General features: G+C 49.6%; 1 protein-coding gene across 1 annotated transcript in view; it reads left to right on the top strand.

Moving 5' to 3' along the window:
• The window catches only part of LOC138292459 (myomegalin-like), a 1,643,599-nt gene that overhangs the window by 1,513,844 nt on the left and 108,688 nt on the right, over window positions 1-21,067 (top strand). Inside the window, exon 32 of the mRNA XM_069231077.1 lies at window positions 20,777-20,915. Coding sequence (XP_069087178.1) covers window positions 20,777-20,915 — 139 coding nt within the window. The remainder of the gene's footprint in view (window positions 1-20,776; window positions 20,916-21,067) is intronic.

Genomic DNA, 21,067 nt, shown 5'->3' with positions numbered 1-21,067 from the left:
CACGCGGGAAGTCCAACAACTCCGGGGATCCTTTGGGGGCATAAAACATAAACTGAGAGCAGTGAGTTTAAGTTATATGCTACTATTCTCAGCAAAGTTAAAAGTGCTGCATTCAGACTGTGCCCATTTCTTTAACAATCCAGAAGCAGCTTGGGATTGGCTTGAAGTACATGGGGAGGGGAGGGGTCCATTGTCTGGTATGGCCAGGCCCGCAAAGTCTCTGACCCCACTCTGAAGTTGCAGGGGCGGAGAGGGCAGAGAGGATCTGGAACAAATCGGCTGTCTCAGAGAGTGGTGGTTAGACAGGACGGAACCCTAGAGATGGAAGACCCAAGGGAACGATGAGACGAACTGCAAGGGGCCGGCCTAGATCCTGAAAGACTGCAGCTGGAAAGAGAAGCGGCACGATCGCTGGTAGAGGAAGTCATGGCTTTGGGGTCTGATGGTGATCCCATGCCGGCATTATTGACTGAGACAGACGCTTAACTTGATGGCAGTGTGGTCCACTGGGACTCTGGCCCTTGTATTGCATTGATCGGCAGGCCCTATGATGTACTTGGCTGGTGCTGGATGATTGGAGTGGGTTGGGCCCCCTCTCACATTCATGAACTCAAACGCTGGATGTGCCCTGATGAAGGGGCTACCACAGATAGGTGATTGGTCCTCCCCTCTGTAGCCCTGAAGAGACAACTTTGGTATGACGATTGGATTGGTGTGAATGAAGTGTTGATAATATATTGAGAGATTGCATATTGAGTGATTGAGGTGGCACCTAGGGCTGGAAGGTAATGTGAACCTCTGTATCAGGGGATACTGAGAACCTGCGTGATTGTGCACAGAATATGAGTTGTGGTGTTTGTTGGATTGAATTTAAAGAAGTTAGGTGTATGTGTGTATGGTGCAAGGAATCGGTGGGGAAAGTTGAGTACCTTAGTAGGGGGGATTGGTTATGGTTGATTAACCACGCAACAATAATGGTATGTTTGAACAGTGAATGGGGGGGGGACTTGAAAGGGGTTGGCGATGCACAGATTCTTGTTATGTGTCTACCCTAGAGTGGGAAGGAAAAGATGGCTAATGCTTGACGCACGGTGGGTACCAGATACAGACTTATTTGAATGTTAAGGGACTAAATTCATATGTTAAAAGGCATAGAGTGCTAATATATTTATGCCGCCATGGAGTGCATATAGTGCTAATACAGGAGATGCATTTGACAGACGCCGAGGTCACTAAACTACATAGGAAATGGAGGGGTCAGTTGTATTCCGCCACTTATTCTAGTTACGCCTGCGGGCCCTTATTTGGATTGCGCCAATGATGCCTTTTTTTATTTCAGAGCTATCAGGCTGGTGCATGGACTCCTGAGCGGGCTAGAAATTTGCCTATTAAACGAATATGTCCCAAATATAGACGATGGGGATTTCTTCCCCGAATTAGAGATTTTAATTGTATACTTACGGCAGAAATGGACAGGACCCCCTCCAAGCCACCTACTCAAACCCTGCATGGCTGGTGAGCTGCAGGCTGTAATGGACAGACTGCGGTGCACGGATGTCTGGCGAGCTACACACCCTGAGGCACAGGAATACACTTGTTACAGCGTAACCCACCAAACATATAGCCAACTTGATAGACTCCTTGTGACTGATGATATAGCAGGGGAGCTCACTAAGGTCCAGATCTTGGGTAGATTCCTGTGTGATTACACCCCAGTGTCAATGGAGTGAGAGGTGGGGGCGCAATAGACCCTGTACCCCCCTTTGGAGATTGAGACCAGAGGCTTTGGGAGACACCCTCTTCAGAGAGGAGCTTAGCGGTGTGATAGATATTTTGATTCAAATTGGTTGACAGCCGGGACTAGAGGCTCAGAGAAGGACGCCCTCAAGGTCATTGCACGCGGAGAATGTCTATCAAGGATAAAAGGTACATATTGCCGACTAGGGCAGGACCTTAAAGAGGCCAATATTACCCTGGCGGACATACAAAAGGTACACTTGAGAACTGACGAAACCCAAGAGACAGAGTTACAGGCATGCCGCTGTGTGGTGCACTTATGGGATAAACTCGAAAGACTGACCTCAAGGGAGTACAGGCAGCAACTGCATGGGGAGGGTGACCGCTCTGGCTGATTGTTGACCTGGCTACTAGATTGAGAGGGGCCATCCCCACTCATATTGTCCCTAAAGAGAACAGATAGCACAAGAGCGACAACACAAGAAAATATAAATAGATTTTTGTGTGAGCATCTGACGTCTGTTTATGCCATGGGATAACGTAAAGTACCTGACGGAGCTGGAGCTCCCCCACCTCACAGAGGCACAGCAGGATGGGTTAGAAGAAGAGCTCCAGTTGGAGGAACTGAAGGAAGAGGCTGGGGAAATGGCATGTCAAAAAGCTCCAGGCCCTGACAAGTGGCCGGTCGAGTATTACCAGGCCTGCGGTGCCACGTTGTTACCCAAATTACTTGCAACCCTCCAAGAATCTAAGAGATTGGGCATGTTACCTGCTTAAGTGTGTGAGGCTCAGATTTTCATGCTCCACAAGCCCAGTAGGGACGAAGAGGACCCCAGTGCATATAAACCACTGTCTATGCTGTAGGTGGATGTTAAGAGATTGGCTAAAGTACTCGCCATAAGACTAAAAAGGTTTATCTCACATTTGGTACACAATATCCAGTGTTGTTTTATCCCGGGCAGATGTACATGTATGAATCTGTGGCGGCTGGCACACATGCAGCACTCGCAGATACTGCAATCCAGGCAGCGGTGGCATCGCTCAGTATTGAAAAAGTGTTTAATACAGTTGAGTGGGAATACATGTGGATGGTTATGGAGGAAATGGGGGTGGGCCCCAAATATCTTGCTTGGTTCGTCTCCTATACACAAACTCTGTTGCAAGAGTTTGCACGGGTGTGGTGATCTCAGAAACCTTTGCTATAGAGAGGGGGACTAGACAGGGTTGTCCGCTGTCCCTTCTCTTGTTCGCGCTCGCGATGGAACCCTTGGCGAAAAAGCTGCAGAAGGACATGGTCGAGTGGTGGATCTTGTGGGAGGGGCTGCACACATTGTTTCCGTATATGCAGCGGATGCTCTGATCTTATTGTCAAATCCTGAGCGCTCAGTGCCCATTCTCTTGGATGCGCTAAAAGAATTTGGTGACTTGTCAGGCCTGCATATTAACCAGAGCAAAACATTACTCTTCTCGATAGGTAGGTGGTGGGTCAGGCCATAGAAGATCTCCCCCGAACACCGCTTACTTGGAAATGCGACCATGTCCGATACTTGGGCATGCAAATACCTCACTCAGATTTAGATCACTATAACCTAAATATGGGGGCCACTTTACAGAACTTGGAAATATCTGTAGAGTTTTGGAAAAAACTCCCACTCTCTGTTATCGGTAGAGCGCCCTGTGCAGAATGATTCTCCTCCCATGCTGCCTTAATGTCTTACAGAACTCACTATACATTATTCCTAGAGTCACTTTTTAAAAAAAAATTACCAATTCCTGGCCTCTCTGAAATCGGGAGGGAGGCAGAGTATGGTTAAGCTTGAGGTGCTAAAATTTAACTCTGAGCTGGGCGGCCTGGGTGTTCCTGATCTGCAGTATTATTATTATGCTGGAATACTACAATATGCTGTGCAGTGGTGGACAGATGAAATGACTGCTGAAAAGGATCTCCTAGGTGACTTGACAGAGGGTGACTGATCTTCCCAGGTACTTGATGAGGGGACGGGGAGTCCCAGATGGGGCTCTGTACCTGGTCTGCTAGGTGGCAGAGGTCTGGGAGCGCACAGTCACCGTTGTACTCAGACATGCCCCATATGCTAGACTGCTGCCCCTGCAGAGGCTACCGGGCTTCAGGCCGGCGCACAGGGTCATAGTCCTAACAAAGTGGGATGAGGAGGGGTTGTCTGTCGGAGGGAGACTTCTACCACTGGGGAGACATTCCTTACATTCGAGGAGGCATGTGACTTTTTCCGCGCACCCCCAGGTCAGTACTTACAATACACTTAGATATCCAATATAGTCAGGGGAATATGGGCATCCTTCCCTGAAGAACTGGAAGAGTTGCACACTTTGCGGACCCTCCTAGATCCCGGGTCACTAAAGGTTTGACATCTCAGATCTACAAAGCCGTCAAAGCAGACCGCAGAGTAGATGTGACAGTGGTACGACCCAGATGGGAGACAGAGATTGAAAGCCCACTCAGCTATGCGAAGTGGAAGACAGCCTTTGTGCAAGTAAAGGAGGTGGCTAGTAATGCCCTTTTTAAGTCAACCCAATTTCATTACCTACGCCGCACCTACCTCACGCCCTAGAGACTGCATAGGATTTACCCTGCTCATGCCGCATTTGCCCACGTTGTGGGCATACACCGGCATCTTTCATACATAAGACCTGGAGCTGCCCACAACCGAGTGAGATCTGGGCTACTATCATTGACAATCTGAAGGAAGTCACAGCAGTGCACATTGACCCATCACCCAAACATTGCCTATTGCGATACACCGGGCTCATACAAAACCCCCACTTTTGCACAAATGGAAGGCCAGCCTCAGGAAATGGAGGATTGCAGAAGTAAGATGGCTGCGGATGGGCCGTAGTGATGAAAATGCCCAGCGAGACATGGAAACGTGGGGTGACTTGTTGGAGGCCTTGGAGGCTCACAGCTCCCAGACATCCACACAGGCCTCTGGAAGGGTCCGGTTGACATGTGGCTGGGTGTGAAGTATCTGCGTGTGAGGGCACCCCTGCCCTAGCAAAGGTGCCCCCAAGTCATCCAGGACCATTTTCCTGGACCCATGAGTGTGGGGATGCCATTTTACGCGTGCACTGAACATAGGTCAATACCTATGTCCAGCTTCACAATGGGAACTGTGAATATGGCCATGTAAGGTGCCTAACAACTGGGAATCGTACCCCAATACTGATTCTAGTATTGGTTGCATAATCCCATTCACTCTGGGGGCTCCACAGTGGACCCCCAGTACTGCCATACCAGCCTTCTGAGGTTTTCCAGGCAGCCCCAGCTGCTGCCACCTCACAGACAGGTTTCTGCCCTCCTGTTGCCCTGTTGCTTGAGCAGCTCATGCCCAGGAAGGCAGAACAAAGGATTCCCTTTAGGAGAGGAGTGTTACACCCTCTCCCTTTGGAAATAGGAATTACAGGCATAGGAGGGGTAGCCTCCCAGAGCCTCTAGAAATGCTTTGAAGGGCACAGATGTTGCCATCCTTGCATAATCCAGCCTACACCGGTTCAGGGACCCCCAGTCCCTGCTCTGGTGTGAAACTGGACAAAGGAAAGGGGAGTGACCATTCGCCTGTCCATCACCACCCGAGGGGTGGTGCCCAGAGCTCCTCCAGAGTGTCCCTGGGTTTTGCCATCTTGGATTCCAAAGTGGTGGGGCACTCTGGGAGCATCTGAGTGGCCAGTGCCAGCAGGTGACATCAGAGCCCACCCCTGATAGGTGCTTACCTGGATAGGTGACCAATCCCCCTTTTAGGACTGTTCAGGGACTCTTCTCTGGGTGTTTCTTCAGATACGGATTGAAAGACTCCAGCAGGACTCCTCTGCTTCCTTTACTTCATCTTCTACCGACAGAAACGCAGCTGAACCCTCCAGGAACGCTACAAACTGCAACAAAGAAGCAAAGACGACCTCTGCAACATTGTATCTTCAGCTCCTGCCAGTAGCTGCAACAGTTTCCAGGTTGTGCATCCTCTGAGGATTGCCTGTCTTCAGCCTGTACCAGAAGAACCTAAGCAATCTCTGTGGAGTGATGGAGTCACTTCACTGCTTCAGCAGGCACCTCTCTGCAGCGATGACCAGTGGCGTGGGTTGGGTCCTCTCTCCAGACGACGAGCATGGATCCAGCAACCCGGGTTGTGGACTAAAGTGACCCCAATAGTCCCAAGGTCGAGCTGTCCAACTTTGGTGGAGGTAAGAACTTGCCTCCCCATGCAAGACAGTACCCCTGTGCACCACGTGACTTGAAGTTGCCAAGGCTTGTGTGCGACCTTCCAAGAAGTTTTGCATGCACAACACAGCTTAGGCCCCCAGCACTCCCTCTTATGCCGCACAGCTTCCTGAGTGGTTCTCCGGCGGCGTGGTATCCCTTTGTGTCTTGCTACATGGGCCTCCATTTTCACCTTCTTTGTCCTCATGCTGCGGGACTCCTGTACGTGCTGCCTGGTCTTCTGAGGGCTCTCTGAGTTGCTGAGAGCCCCCTCTGTCTCCCCGTCTTGGGTAGAGGCCACCAGGTCCCTCCTGGTCCCGGGCCGCACCATTTTCCACTAACCGTGAGCTTTGCATATGCCAAGGCTTGTTGGCGGAATCCAGCGATGCAAACCCGACTCCAATCATCCATCTGGCGTGAGACATCTTCTGCACCAACCAGGAATCCACATCTGCCTTCTTGGGTGCATAACTGACTTTGTCTTCTCACTGATGGTTCTTCTTTTGCACCTTCATCCGGGTTAGCAGGGCCTCCTGTTCTCCCTGGTGTAGGAAAGTACCATCTTCCTTGGCATGTTACCACCATTTTTACCTGTATGTCAGTATGTTTTTGCCTGTCTCACTGGGATCCTGCTGGTCAGGAACCTAGTGCTCATAATTTATGGCCTAATGTGTATGCCAGTGTAGTGCCTAACTGTGTCACTAAGGCTCTGCTCTCTGCTTTTAAATTTGTCACTGTAGGCCAGTGACTTCATTTACCAATTTCAACTGGCATACTGGACCCCCCTTATAAGTTCCTAGTATATGGTACTTAGGTACTCATGGTAGTGGGGTTCCAGGAGATCCATATGGGCTGCAGCATTTCTTTTGACACCCATATGGAGCTCAGACAAACCCTTACACAGGACTGCCATTGCAGTCTGCGTGAAATAATGCACATGTTATTTCACAACCATTTTCACTGCACTTAAGTAACTTATAAGTCACCTATATGTCTGACCTTCACTTGCTGAAGGTTAGGTGCAAAGTTACTAAGTGCGAGGGCATCCTTGCACTAGCAAAGATGCCCCCACATAGTTCAGGGCCATTTCTCCGGACTTTGTGAGTGCGGGGACGCCATTACACATGTGCACTACATATAGGTCGATACCTATATGTAGGTCCACAAAGGTAACTCTGAATATGGCCATGTTACATGTCTAAGATCATGGAATTGTCCCCCCATTCCAAATCTGGTATTGAGGAGCCAATTCCATGCATCCTGGGGGCTCCACCATGGATCCCCAGTACTGCCAAACCAGCTCTATGAGGCTTGAACTGCAGCTACAGCGGCTGCCACCTCACAGACAGGGTTCTGCCCTCCTTCTGGTCTGGGCAGCCCAGTCCCAGGAAGGCAGAACAAAGCGTTTCCCCTGAGAACAGGGTGTTACACCCTCACCCTTTGGAAATAGGTGTTACAGGCTCGGGAGGGGTAGCCTCCCCCAGCCTATGGAAATGCTTTGAAGGGCACAGATGGTGCCCTCCTTGCATAAACCAGTCTACACCGGTTCAGGGACCCCTTCTCCCCTGCTCTGGCGGGAAACTGGACAAAGGAAAGGGGAGTTACCACTCCCCTGTCCATCACCACCCCAGGGGTGGTGCCCAGAGCTCCTCCAGTGTGTCCCAGACTTCAGCCATCTTGCTTTGCAAGGTGTGGGGCACTCTGGAGGCCTCTGAGTGGCCAGTGCCAGCAGGTGACATCAGAGACCCCTCCTGATAGGTCCTTGGCTGATGAGGTAGCCAATCCCCCTCTCAGGGCTATTTATGGTCTCTCCTGTGGTTCTCTTCAGATTCTGCTTGCAAGTTTCCTTCAGGAATCCTCAGCATCAACTTCAGACTATTCTGACCTTGGATCAACCGCAGCCTGCTCCAAGAAACACTGTAACTGCAACAAAGTGTCTACAAGAGACCCTTTTCTTCAGCAACCTCTGCTCCAAGTCAGCAACTGCAACAGTTTCTATGGTGTGCACGCTCTGGGGACTCCCTGTCTTCATCCTGCACTAAAAGGACCGAAGAAATCTCCTGTGAAGGGATGGAGTCACTCCCCTGCTCCAAGTAGGCACCTTTCAAGACGACGACCGGTACCCTGGGACTCCTCTTACAGCGAAGAGCGTGCTCCTAAAGACACAGAGGGTGGACATCATCGACATAGACTGTCCTGAGGTCCTGCTGATGCAATTGGGAGGAGGTAAGACCTTGCCTTCCCTGAGAGCGACAGTACCCCTGTGTACTGTGTCTTCTTCACCTCCTGAGGCCTCTGTGCACTCATTGCAAAATTCCTTTGTGCACAGTCTGGCCCAGGTCCCCAGCACTCCACCCTGCGACGCTCAACTTGCTGAGTTGTTTTCTGGCGGCGTGGGACCTTCTTTTGTTGTGCTGCATCAACTGAGTTTTGCACCTCCTTTGAACCTGGATCCTGCAACTCCTGGGGGTGCTGGCTGGCATCCTGAGGGCTCTCTAAAGTGCTGAGAGCCCCCTCTTTCTCCTCACACAGAGTTGAGGCCCCCAGGTCCCTCCTGGGTCCATCCAGTGACATTTTGATGCAAAATGCACTTTTGTCGTAGCCAAGGCTTGTTGGCGACTTCCAACACAAATTCTCGTCTGCAACAATCTTCACACTGTGGGACATCTTTTGCATCACACAGGAACCCACTGGCATCTTCCTAGGGTGCATTCCTGCAGTCTTCGACTAACCGGGGACTCTCCTTGTGCACCCTCTTCTGGGTTGGCAGGGGCTCCTGTCCTTCCTGGAACTTCTTTCGACTTCTGCACTTGGTCCCCTTCATTTGCAGGTCTTCAGGTCCAGTAATCCAGCAGTTGTTCTTTGCAGACTTGGTTGGCTGCTGCAAACTCCCCAAACCGAAGTGTAGTGTGTCCTAAGGAAATTTGCAGTACTTTACTCCGGCTTTCCTGGGCTCTGGGGTGGGTTCTATTACTTACCTTTGGTGTTTTTCTTACACTCACAGCACCCCTCTACACACTACACTTTCCTAGGTGGGAAACCGACTTTCGAATTCCACTATTTTAGTATATGGTCTGTGTTCCCCGGAGGCCCTTTGCAACCTATTGTGATTTTCACTATTTGCACTGTTTTGTGACTGTGTACTTAACTGTTTTTGGATACTAGTGTATATATTGTGTATATTACTTACCTCCTAAGGGAGTATAGTCTCTAAGGTATTTTGGGCATTTGTGTCACCAAAATAAAGTATCTTATTTTTGTAATACTGAGTATTTTCTTTCATGTGTGTGAGCACTGTGTGACTACATTGTTATTTCAAGAGCTTTGCAAATGTCCTAGTTCAGCCTTGGCTGCTCAGCTACAGCTACCTCTAGACAGCCTAAGCTGCCAGACACTGACTACATTTCACTAATAAGGGATAACTGAACCTGGTAGAAGGTGTAAGTACCTTTGGTACCCACTGCAAACCGGGCCAGCCTCCTACATTTATGACCGTCCAACAAGTTCAGATCCCCGTTCATTAAAGATGGATTTCAGCAATAAAATATGGGATTCTTTTAGGGATAGGCATATGCAGGCCAGATGTATGATGTCTTGTTTCGTAACACCACATGGTCTGCATGATTTTGTGTCTTGATGCCTCCATGCGGTTGATTGGCCAGGAATGACAAGGCCCCTAGCTGGATGGCTAATAACTTTATAGATGTTGCCATATTTTTCTTGAATTATGCAGAATCATTGTCATGTCTGCCACTTGATAAAGATGTTGCCTGATCTTGTGTAAATGTTAGGTCATCCAGCTGTTGACATATATATCACATCTGATCTGACATATGTTGGTCACGTGTCTACATGTCACTATGTCTAGGTCAAATAAGAACACATCTAGACCTACAATCTAAATATAGTAGTCTGAACTGATGTCCTTTTATGTCAGAAATTCCAATCACTGATAAAATTTAGTATGCAAGGACTGCCATTTGACCACTTGTAAGGAGAGAAACTTCACCGAGGTTGCAGATGCTGATCCAGAAGAGCACAGCACCAGATTCCATCTCGACTGAAGAAGCCTCCAGCAAGACTCCCTGACGTTCTGCAAAGAATTCCCATTCTGCCTTTACTTTCTGGTGCTAAGAATTGTCTTCTCTCGTAGATGCAGTCTCCTAGCTCTTGGCCTTGTGCTCAAAATAGCTGACAAGCTATTCCAAACAGAGAACAAACACTATAGTCCAGGTGTGCGAACCACCGTTGGAACTCAGGCTTATTATTTATTCATCTGCTAGAACTTGCATAGTGTGGGTGATGGGGATATAAATTGTGATTTCATGATCTCACTGTTACTGAAAGGCTTAGCTGCTTTTTAAAATATTCCATGATGTTACAAATATTATGTGCTCTAGATCTCAACATTTTAAAATAACTTTTAAAATAAATATGTTGAAATACATATTTTGTTTCAAGTGATCTTGAGTGTGTAAATCATTAATCAGTGATCATTTGGATTACCAGAGCTCCCTGATAGTAACCCAAAAACATTGACACCACCTCATTTATGTAATGGATGGGGTTGTGTGGGACAACAATAACCTGCTTTTCACATTTAGAGCTGGTGCATCGAACTAAATTTACTTGTGTCACCTGTGGGTGTGAAACAAACGTTGTAGAGCTGGGACAAAAACTTAGTTTACATAACACTGGGCACAGGTAATACCACTATAACAGGGACTTATTAGCAAGGTAAATGTGCTAATTGGGTGTAAGACAATTAAATTTTACACTCTTTTAAGGAGAGAACACAAGCACTTTAGCACTGGTTATCAGTGGAAAGTGCACAGCCTTAAATGCCAACAAAAATGGGTCCGGAAAGCAGGAGAGGTTAAGGAAAAACGTTTAGGGTTGACCCTGCAGAGACATCCAAGTCCAACAAAAGTATTAATACATAACTTAAGAAATCGGTATTTGGAAGTGACTCGCCCTTTTCAAATAGCAATTCCTTAATGTTTACTTAGCGCTTTCCATTTAACGATTCTGAAAAGCTTTTTCTAAATCCTTTATTGGGTTTAGAATATTGTAAAAAGTGTATTTCAGAGATTGCAGTCCCTCAGATTTACTGAATCTAACACCATTTAAACACTTTGGGGCTGATTTAAGAGCCCCTAAAGCCATCCTAATAACGCTTTAACATCATTTTCTTACGCTAATGTGGCGTTAGAAGGCATTATGCCTGCACCAGGCATAATGTATGCAAACGGGGAGTTCCCCCATTATGGGGACTGAAAAAATAGCGCAAGAAAATTTAAGAGATTTCCTTGCACCAATTTTCTCATCACTTTTAACGCCAGTTCAGAGCAGGTGTTAAAAGGTGACATGGCATTGAATACAATGGGCCCCTATGTATTCTGCAGGAGTAGTACCAAAATGTTGGCGCTACTCCGGGGCGTGGCTTGGCCGTCCTGCAAATGGCCGCCACCTTGTGAGGCTCTGAAGGGCAGGAGCCTAAATTCACCACTTCCCCTCCCAGGACCGGCTGCCCGGTACTGCCTAAAGCGGCTCCATAGAGCTGGGAGACTGCTGGATGCAGCGGGGGACAGAGGCAATACCGACTTGTTGGTAGGAGCTGAAGCCGGTGCACGGAGAGCGGAGGTGGCGCTGGGCCTGGAACCCTCCTCACTGGTTTCGGGCGGGCAGCGGCCTTGGTTTGAGGCACTCCCGTGGGCGGTGGTGGCCCCCCTCTCCCCCCGGTCGATTGGTGGCTCCGCTGTATTCTCTCTGTGCCGCATGAGCCTTTTGTGTATTTTACTTACCTCCTAAGGGATTATGGGGGTCATTCTAACATTGGTGGGCGGCGGAGGCCGCCCGCCAATGTTCCCCTTCCAAAATACCGCTCCGCGGTCGCAAGACCGCTGAGGGTATTTTGGGATTTGCCCTGGACTGGCGGGCGGCCGCCAAAAGGCCGCCCGCCAGCCCAGGGCAAATCAAGCTTCCCACTAGGACGCCGGCTCAGAATTGAGCCGGCGGAGTGGGAAGGTGCGACGGGTGCAGTTGCACCCGTCGCGTATTTCAGTGTCTGCAAAGCAGACACTGAAATACTAAGTGGGGCCCTCTTACGGGGGCCCCTGCAGTGCCCATGCCATTGGCATGGGCACTGCAGGGGCCCCCAGGGGCCCCGCGGCACCCCCTACCGCCATCCTGTTCCTGGCGGGAGACCCGCCAGGAACAGGATGGCGGTAGGGGGTGTCAGAATCCCCATGGCGGCGGAGCGCGCTCCGCCGCCATGGAGGATTCCCCCGAGCAGCGGAAAGTCGGCGGGAGACCGCCGACTTTCCGTTTCTGACCGCGGCTGAACCGCCGCGGTCAGAATGCTCGAGGGAGCACCGCCAGCCTGTTGGCGGTGCTCCCGTGGTCGGTGACCCTGGCGGTCACCGGCCGCCAGGGTCAGAATGACCCCCTATATCCTCTGAGATACTTTTGGCATATTGTTACTAAAATTAGGGACCTTTATTTTTAGTTACTCTGAGTATTGTGTTTCTTATGATATAGTGCTAAGTGATATAAGTGGTATAGTAGGAGCTTTGCATGTCTCCTAGTTCAGCCTAAGCTACTCTGCTATAGCTACTTCTATCAGCCTAAACTGCTAGAACACTACTAATCTACTAATAAGGAATAACTGGACCTGGCACAAGGTGTAAGTACCACTTGGTACCCACTATGAGCCAGGCTAGCCTCCTACAGTCGGTCCGCGGGCCCCAGGAGCGCTAGTGATGTCGTGCCGGCAGCCTGGGCGGGCTGGGCTGAATAATAGCTCTGTTGCGCGGCCCTGGTGGGCCGCAACTAGTTTCCTCTGGGGGGCTAGTTGGAGCCCTGAAGACATGGCCCTGAAGACGTGCCGGAGCCTTAAAGATATGGGGTCGCAATTGGACGGCGGCCCCCCTGGCTTTTGATGCATGGCCTGGTGGCTCTGTTTGGCGCCTCTGCTGTTGGCATCCTGCTGGGGCCCCCTCAGTGGTGCTGGTCGGGCCCCGCGGCTTGAAATTTCTGCGGTGGTGATTGCTGTGGGGCCAGAGGATGGCACCTATTGTTGGAGTGGACTGGGGCTGCCGGCCGGGGCCCATTCACTGTTGGAAGGGTGTCCTGGCTGGGCCTGGAAGCTGCTTGTGCGAGTGACAATCCACCCTAGGCCGCACTGGGTGGATGGCGGAGCCCCTATCCTCCCTTTGGGCCAGGTGGCTGCCCGTGTAGGAGAGTTGACCAACGCGCACCTGAGAGGAGTGGTGAGTCCTATCTACGATGGGGAAGGTGGATCAGAGGCAGCCCAAATTTACGTTTGAGGGCAAAAAGAAAAGCAGCCAGGCTGGCAGGTCGTTGGACGACCTACCTCAGGAGGAGGACACACAATCGCCCTCCGTGAAAACTATGTTTGTAGACCTTAAGCACAGCTTGGCTAGCATAGATGGGAAGCTAGACCATCTAACTGAGCAAATGGACCGCCTGAAGAAGAGGGTGGATGGTCATCCCACCCGTCTCGAACATGTGGACTCTCGCTCATCAGATTTGGAAGATAGCCACCGCAGTGATGGAGAGAACCAACTGCAGATGGAACGCGTGCTATAGCCTATCCGCAATAAGAACGAGGATCTCGAGGCCCGTTCCCGGAGCAATAACATTCACATTTTGAGGCTGCCAGGGAAGGATGGAAGATTATGTGGAAACTATGCTGACAACACTTTTCCCTGGCGAGCTCTCTCAGGTGCTAGTGGTGGAGCGGGATCACCAGTCACTTGACCTGCGGCCCCCCGCCCAGGATGCCGGCGCGACCAATTATTGTGCGTTTATTGAATTACCGGGATAAGGACACAATACTTCGGCTGGCCCGGGAGCGTCGACCAGTGATATATAACAACAACGAGCTCAGCGTCTTTCCAGACTACACGCCCGGGGTACAGCCTGCCTGCAGGGTGTTCCTCCCAGTCAAATGCACTTTGAGTCAGACGGAAGTTCTCTCTCATTTACCCTGCCAAGTTGCGGTTACTACATAAGGGCAAGCTGCACTTCTTCACAGACCCGAAACAGGCAACCAAATACGCCAAGACTATTCCTGAAAAAGCGACTCCTGCTTGCGCACAGGCGGATGGGGCAGGTGATGATGCCCCTGTTGACAGTGATAATGATTAAAATCTGTTCCGTTGTTGGGGGCTGCGGTGGCCCCTATACTGCAGGCTGGAATGGGATATGGTTTGACTTGGGCTTGCTCTGACGTGGCCGGTCTTGGACTAAGGATGGTACCCTGATGCCCCTGCCCATCCCCCCCCAATCGGGGCAGTTCACAAATGGCCTCGCTGATGCCCCGCTGGATGAGTCCATTTAGGACGTTTGTTGTTCTGCTGTGGGCTATGAGTTTGGGTGTGGGTGGTTTTACTGGTCTGGCCTGATTGGGGGCCATCGTGGGTGTGGACGTGTAATGTTTATTGTTGGGGTTGTTGGTGCCGTCTCTCCCCACCCCCTCTCTTCCCCTCTCCTCCACAGCTGTTGCTTTGTGTATGGCGGCTGGGGACGCTATGCAATTTGGTGGAGTGTTGGGATGGCGAATACAAACGTGACTGCTGTTCGGTGTCTCACTTGGAATGTCAGGGGGCTGAATGATGGGCACAAGATGAGATTGCTGTCAGCCTATATGCAGCGCCATGCGATTGATATATGTATCCTGCAGGAGACTCACCTGGTTGAGGGAACGAGAGCAAGGGTGAAGGCGGGCTGGATTGGCGAGAGTTATATGGGGGTGCACTCTGGCTATGCGCGGGTTGTGGCGATCTTGATCAGGGACTGCTGTGGCGCACAGGCAGGGTGCTTGCGGACCCGCGAGGTCACTATGTCATGCTGAAGGGCACTTTATACAATAGGCCGTTCCGTCTGGTGTCCATTTACGGCCCCAAAGTTGATGGCCCTGAATTATTTGGGGAAGTCTGCTGATTGATTGGTTCGCAGGGCCCTGGTTCTCCACTATGGGACGGTGATTTCAATGTGGTCTTGGATCCGAAGGTGGATCGTGAGAGCTGTGCCAGACCTCAACATGTTGCAGTTGTGAGGGCATTGTCACTTATCATGGCTGAGGGCGCTCTGATGGACCTGTGAAGGGCCAGACATGGCGGAGATAGGCAGGGCACATGTGTTAATTACATGCATGGCAGCTGGTCCAGGATCAAGAGATGGCTGGGCACCAGAGATGTGGAGCTCTGGATGAAGTCAATTGAACATATGCCTTGCACTTTATCGGATCATTCGGCGGCCTTGAGTTTTCGTGGAGGTTGCCTTGTGGGGCGCTGAGGGACCGGGCCTTCTGGGAAGAGATCCACACTGCTATTGTGGATTACTTTGATGTTAATCAGGGCTCTGTGTCCTCGGGGGGCACCTTATGGGAAGCCTTTAAGGTCATAATACGTGAATCTGTCTCGCTAATCAACACTGGTTACTAAGGGAGCTTAGACAGGAGCTGGTGAACCTGAAGGCGTGGCTTGCTGGCTTGGAAAGGCGTTTGGCTTCTGACTGGTCTAGTGGCCTTTTGGCTGAGTTCAGACAGGCGCTGAATCGGTATGAGGAGGCGGCGCTTTGCGAGGTGTGCTTCCTTGGTAAGGAGGCGAAAGCGAGGAGATATGGTGAGGGCGAGAGGGCTGGAAGGACACTAGCTGCTATGCTTCGCAAGGCGTGGGCTGGGAACTATATAGTGGAATTGACTGACTCGGCGGGATACTTCGGACAGGTACGGAAGAGGTTAGCGAGGCTTGTCTGACTTTTACTCGGTCCTGTATGCTGAGCGGCTGGGAATGAGTGCTGTAGACGCTGCTACTTATTTTGAGGAAATTAGCCTGCTCTGGCTTGAGAACTCACACAGACAATATCTAGATGCCCCATTCTTGGTGGAGAATGTGGTTCAGGCTATACGTAGTTTACCGAGTGATAAGGCCCCAGGACTGGATGGCTTGACGCCTGCCTTCTATAAGGAATATGCAGATATATTAGCGCCGTGCCTCCTTGAGGTTTATGCTGAAGCGCTTGAGAGCGGCGCCCTCCCGGCCTTGTTGTGGGAGTTTATCATTGTGACGACTTTAAAGCCCGGAAAGAACCCCAGTAGTTGTGACTCCTATCAGCCACTTTTGCTAATAAATATAGACAATAAGATTCTGGTGAAGCTCATTGCAGTCCGCCTGCAGCCCCTGCTGCCATCCTTGGTACTGTCGGACCAGTCTGGCTTTGTGCCGGGATGTTCGACATTGTATAATCTTCACACCTTTTTCGCAATTTTCTGGCCCTGAGGATCACGCGGCAGCGGTCTTACTAGATGCCGCAAAGGTTTTTGACTCGCTGGCTTGGCCGTACATGTTCGCTTACTGGCTAGAGGGTGGCTTAGCCCCAGGTTAATACAATTAATCCGCCTGTTGTACTCAAAGCCGACTGCCAGTTTGAGAATCAACAGAATGCTGTCAGATTCCTTTCCGATTGCCAGGGGCACTCGCCAGGGCTGCCCCCTCTTGCCGCTGCTTTTTGCGCTGGCGATGGAACCCCTTGCGGCACGACTGAGACAGCATCATAATCATAGGGGGTTGGCATTCAGGCAGCGTCCCATTCTAATTTCTATGTACGCGGATGATGTCGCATTATATGTCTGTGATCCGCAGTTGCACCTCAACATCTTGTTAAATGAAATAGTCCAATTCGGCCAGATCTCTGGGATCACGATTAACTGGTCAAAGTCAGTGGTGCTGCCTTTATCTGACGCTGCATTGCAGTGCCGCTCTGGCTATCCCCTCTGCTGGGCGGACGGACCGGTGCATTATCTGGGTATTTGGCTGAGTCAAAAGTTGGAGGAGCTGTGGTCAGCCAATTATGGCGCAGCAGTTGCGTGGTTGGAGGATAAGGTGGCGGCTGACTGGACGCATTGAGATAGCGAAGATGGTGGTTCTTGCCTAAATTCTTGTATCTTTTTGTTAACTTACCTCTTGTTCTCACAACTGGTTTCTTGAAATGGCTCGTGGCCCTCGCGTGGGTGGGTGGGAGGGCAGCCCAGAATTTCATGGGAGACACTGACTCTTCCGTTTACACAGGGCGGCCTCGCGGCCCCGGATCTTGAACTTTATTACTACTGCGCAAGCCCACTTTGTGCATTTTTGGTTGCATCCCATATGTTATTTGCCACATCTGGCTCCTGAACATGACTCAGTATGGCCTGATAGATTGGCTGGGGTGGTGGGCGTTCCGCCCGGGCCCCGTCAGCGAGATGTGCACACTGTGGCGTGCTCGGTGTGGGCTTGGACGAGCTTGCTGTGGCGAGCTGGGGTGCGTGAGGTGTTTGCACCTTCGATGTCGGTGTGGGATGTAGCGGGCCTTCCTCCGTCAGAGGATGGCCAGCTATATGAACACCTCAGAGATTTAAATATGACCACTTTGAGGTCTTGGTTTCCGGAGGGGATGTTCGTCTCCTTGGAGAGCGCTCTAGGAGCCTTCTGCGATACCGCGCTCTATCGATTATTCTTCTTCAAGATCCGGGCCTTGTTGCGGGCGCGGTTCTCCTGCTTTCCCTCTGAGCCCCCGCTGTGCCGAGCACTGGAGATAGTATACATGGCACTGTCCGCCTGTCGACTCATTACGAGTCTGTATGTTTGTATGCAGACTACGGAGCTTCTTGCCATGTCCAAAGCTAAAGTACACTGGGTGGCGGATCTGGGGGCGCCCATCCCAGAGAAGAAGTGGTGATATTGCTGCGCACAGATGCAGGAGCTCTCCCCTAACTACAGATTGGGCCTTATACATTTCAACTTCCTACATCGTCTGTATTACATGCCTAGCAGATTGAAGAAAATGGGCCTTAGGGCGGATGCTAGATGTGAACGTTGTTCTGCCCCGGAGGCGGACTTCTGCATTTGGTGTGGGACTGTGGGGCGCTGCGAGGTTACTGGTCTGAGGTGCTGTGTGCACTTGAAGAGATGACTGAGCTTGTGTTGCCGCGCACCCCTGAGGTTGCACTCCTGGGATACGTTGAGCAGATCCCCTCTGCGTCCAGACGGTTGGTGGGACAGCTGCTGGCTAAGCGTAGGGTGGCGCTGTGCTGGGGAAGAAAACGGATACCCCGATGTGACGAATGGCTGAAAGACGATGCGTACTGCCAGGAACAACTGGCGATTTACTGGGAATTGATGCCAGAGGGTTCCCTCCCGCAAGATATATGGGCTCCCTTGATGGCCTTCCTTGAGGCCCGAACACAAGGAGAAGAATAGCTCTTCTTGCATCCCCTTAAATTTATAGCTGTAGCCGATCTCCCCTCCGTGGTAGTAAGGTTTAGGCCCCCCTTTTATGGGCAATAAGATGGCAGCACTACTCCCTTTCCCCTCTTTCCTTTCTTTCCTCTTCCCTCCCCTCCCCCCCAGGTTCTCTTTCCTACGTTCACTTGTGACTTGTAATATGGGCAACCATATAGAGTATTCTATTCTATTGATTATCTTGAAGCTTGGTCGCTGTTGTTATTCGTATAAGGCCTCTTAGCAGACTATGCTCACTGAAAATTTTAAGTGAACAGCACTTCACTCTGTTTGATGGTTCTTGTTTCTCAAGTGCAAAAATAAATAAATTAAAAAAAATGCTGGTGCTACTCCTGCAGAGTTCATCAGTAGCATCAACAAATGATGCCATTGCCCCCTACCCCCTTGCCATGGTGTGCCGTATTTTAAAAATGGTACACAAATGGTGGTGGTAGGGGGGCGCTAAGGAGCGCAAGGAAAGTGAGTGCAGTGCCACTTTTCTTAAGTCTGCCCCTTTGTACATCAGGCCCACAGTGATGATACCAGAGACCTCCTTAGGGCGAGATTGGTAATGTAGAGTGAAAATTGGAAGGGGCAGGGAAGACACACCCATTATTTATAAATTGTTTCAGGACAGGTAGCCTCTAATCAGGAAGAGCAGTCTCTGATCTTGGAATCTATCCTAGATTAGTTTAACATGCACAAAGGCCCATTTCTGACACACAGAGCCACTATCCATACGTGTCAGACTACGTGGGGTACCGTAGCTGAGGAATAACAAAAGCACATCCTTATACAGACTCTATTCACAATGGGCAATAGTCACAAACTATTAAGCTGGATCTGCAGAGCTCTGAGGGATCATGTGCATATCTCTTTACAGAGGCCTTGCAAGGTGTGGGAGCCTGATTTTGGGAGGGCATTACATGATAATGGATAAGACAGGGTCCTTGAATAGCCATGCACAGACTCACACAACATGAGGTTTAAACAACTTCCGTTTAATATACTGCATAGAGCCTAACTTTCCCCTGCAGAAATGGACAAAATATTCCCCATAGCCAAAGTTACGTGCCCCTGATGTAGTTCCCATGTAGCACATTTCCACTAAATGCTATGGAGTTGTGTTGCCTTAGCAAGTTAGTGGCACAAGGTATTTGACACACTTACCAGCACAACTGGTATTTTTGGGCTTTGAAACTAAGAGGTTTGCAGTATGGGTCTTTTTAAGCATACAAAGAAAAACAAGCTGGCCTCCTGCATACTGTATCTAGCTCTGTTGTTAGCCAAGTAAACTTTAATGCTCAAATGGAAGGCAAGTGCATCCCCTACACCAAAAGTGCGGGAACAAACAGTACTTAAATGGGCAGAATCTAAGAGTGCTGCTTTGAAGTGAGAAGAGGCATGATGCCATTTGAATAGCTCAGTGCTGTCATTTGGAATTTGCTCCCTACCGTTAAAAAACTATTAAAAACTGAGAAACTATAACTTGCTGGCGTCACACACAAAAAATGAACAGATTACCACATTATTTGAAAGCTCTAAGGGACAGTAAAATGACATACACAGTAAAACACAAAGCTCTGATTATTCCCCTCAATTAGTTTAATTTAATCTGATTGGATTGTACAGTGTATAATTAATTACTACTATCAAAGCCTCACTGACCGCACATAGATTTTAGCTATTGCGGCTCACCTGAGGTCCCGTCTACTACATCCCTCTCTAACTGCATCGTTTACTGTTTAGAAGTGTTTTTTTATTATTTCTCAACATTGTTTAAAGATATTGTTTGAAGATATTTTCTAGCTATTTAAACATTTTTGCAGATGTGATATACTCATGTTTGTGAACAACACACTGGATAGTACCTTGCAGTTGCTGTGACAAGCCATGTTAGCTGTATACAAATATGCGTAGCTAACATGTTGCTGATGTGAATTGTAATTAACATGGTATGAAAGGGAACAAAAAGTCATTATAGATGATTAAAAGAACTATGCATCCATTGACGTCTATTCACTAAAATGCCAGGGGTAGCGATAGTGACATTACTCGTCCTTTCGCCTCCACTTAGGAACACATTAACACCCTCTCTCACAGAAACACACTCTCTCCGGCAAGCACACACACCATGTGTCCAGCATGCACCCGAAGGAGATGATGACTGTTTCAAGGTAAGCCCTGACTGTAAAATGGATCCTCTTGCTATCCACACTGTTGCCCAGGAATTTTCATGAAAGAAGTTGGGATGAACCACACTACTTACGGCCACACTACTGTGCTTGAGGGTCAACCTGGTGAAAGAGAGGTAGGGCTGTAAAGCGTCTGTCTCCCGTTCTGAACTAGGGAAAGAGCAGGCAGTATAAGGTGATGGTACAATAACTCACAATGGTTCACAAGGTTTCAACTAAAAATAAAACATGCTCAAGTGCATTGCTGTGCTGTTAAAGATGTGCTATTAAGATACAAAATATTTTTTTTATGTTATCCCCTTAACACAGTTTCCTGATTTTCTTTATTTCAGGATCAGTCCAAAAAGGAAGAAATCCTGAAGCTGCAGAGTAAATTAGCAGAGCAGGGACATGTGCTGCAAAATACCGTGGAGCACTTGAGAAGCACCAGCCAGATGAAGGAAAACATGGAGAAATTCATTGTTGGCCAGTGTTAGTATTTCTAGAAAGCTTTCCATTAATCACTAATGCGAATAATTTATAAAAGTGAGTTCAAATATGCAAGGAGTTTTGACATATATTCCCTACTTCTTATTTGAATGTAGGATTGGGAGTTTTTCCAAAAAGTTGTCTATAACTAATGG

Source organism: Pleurodeles waltl, chromosome 4_2 (genome assembly GCF_031143425.1).
Source record: "Pleurodeles waltl isolate 20211129_DDA chromosome 4_2, aPleWal1.hap1.20221129, whole genome shotgun sequence".
In the NCBI taxonomy this organism is placed as follows: Eukaryota; Metazoa; Chordata; class Amphibia; order Caudata; family Salamandridae; genus Pleurodeles; species Pleurodeles waltl.
This window is presented reverse-complemented; position numbering and strand designations above follow the sequence as displayed.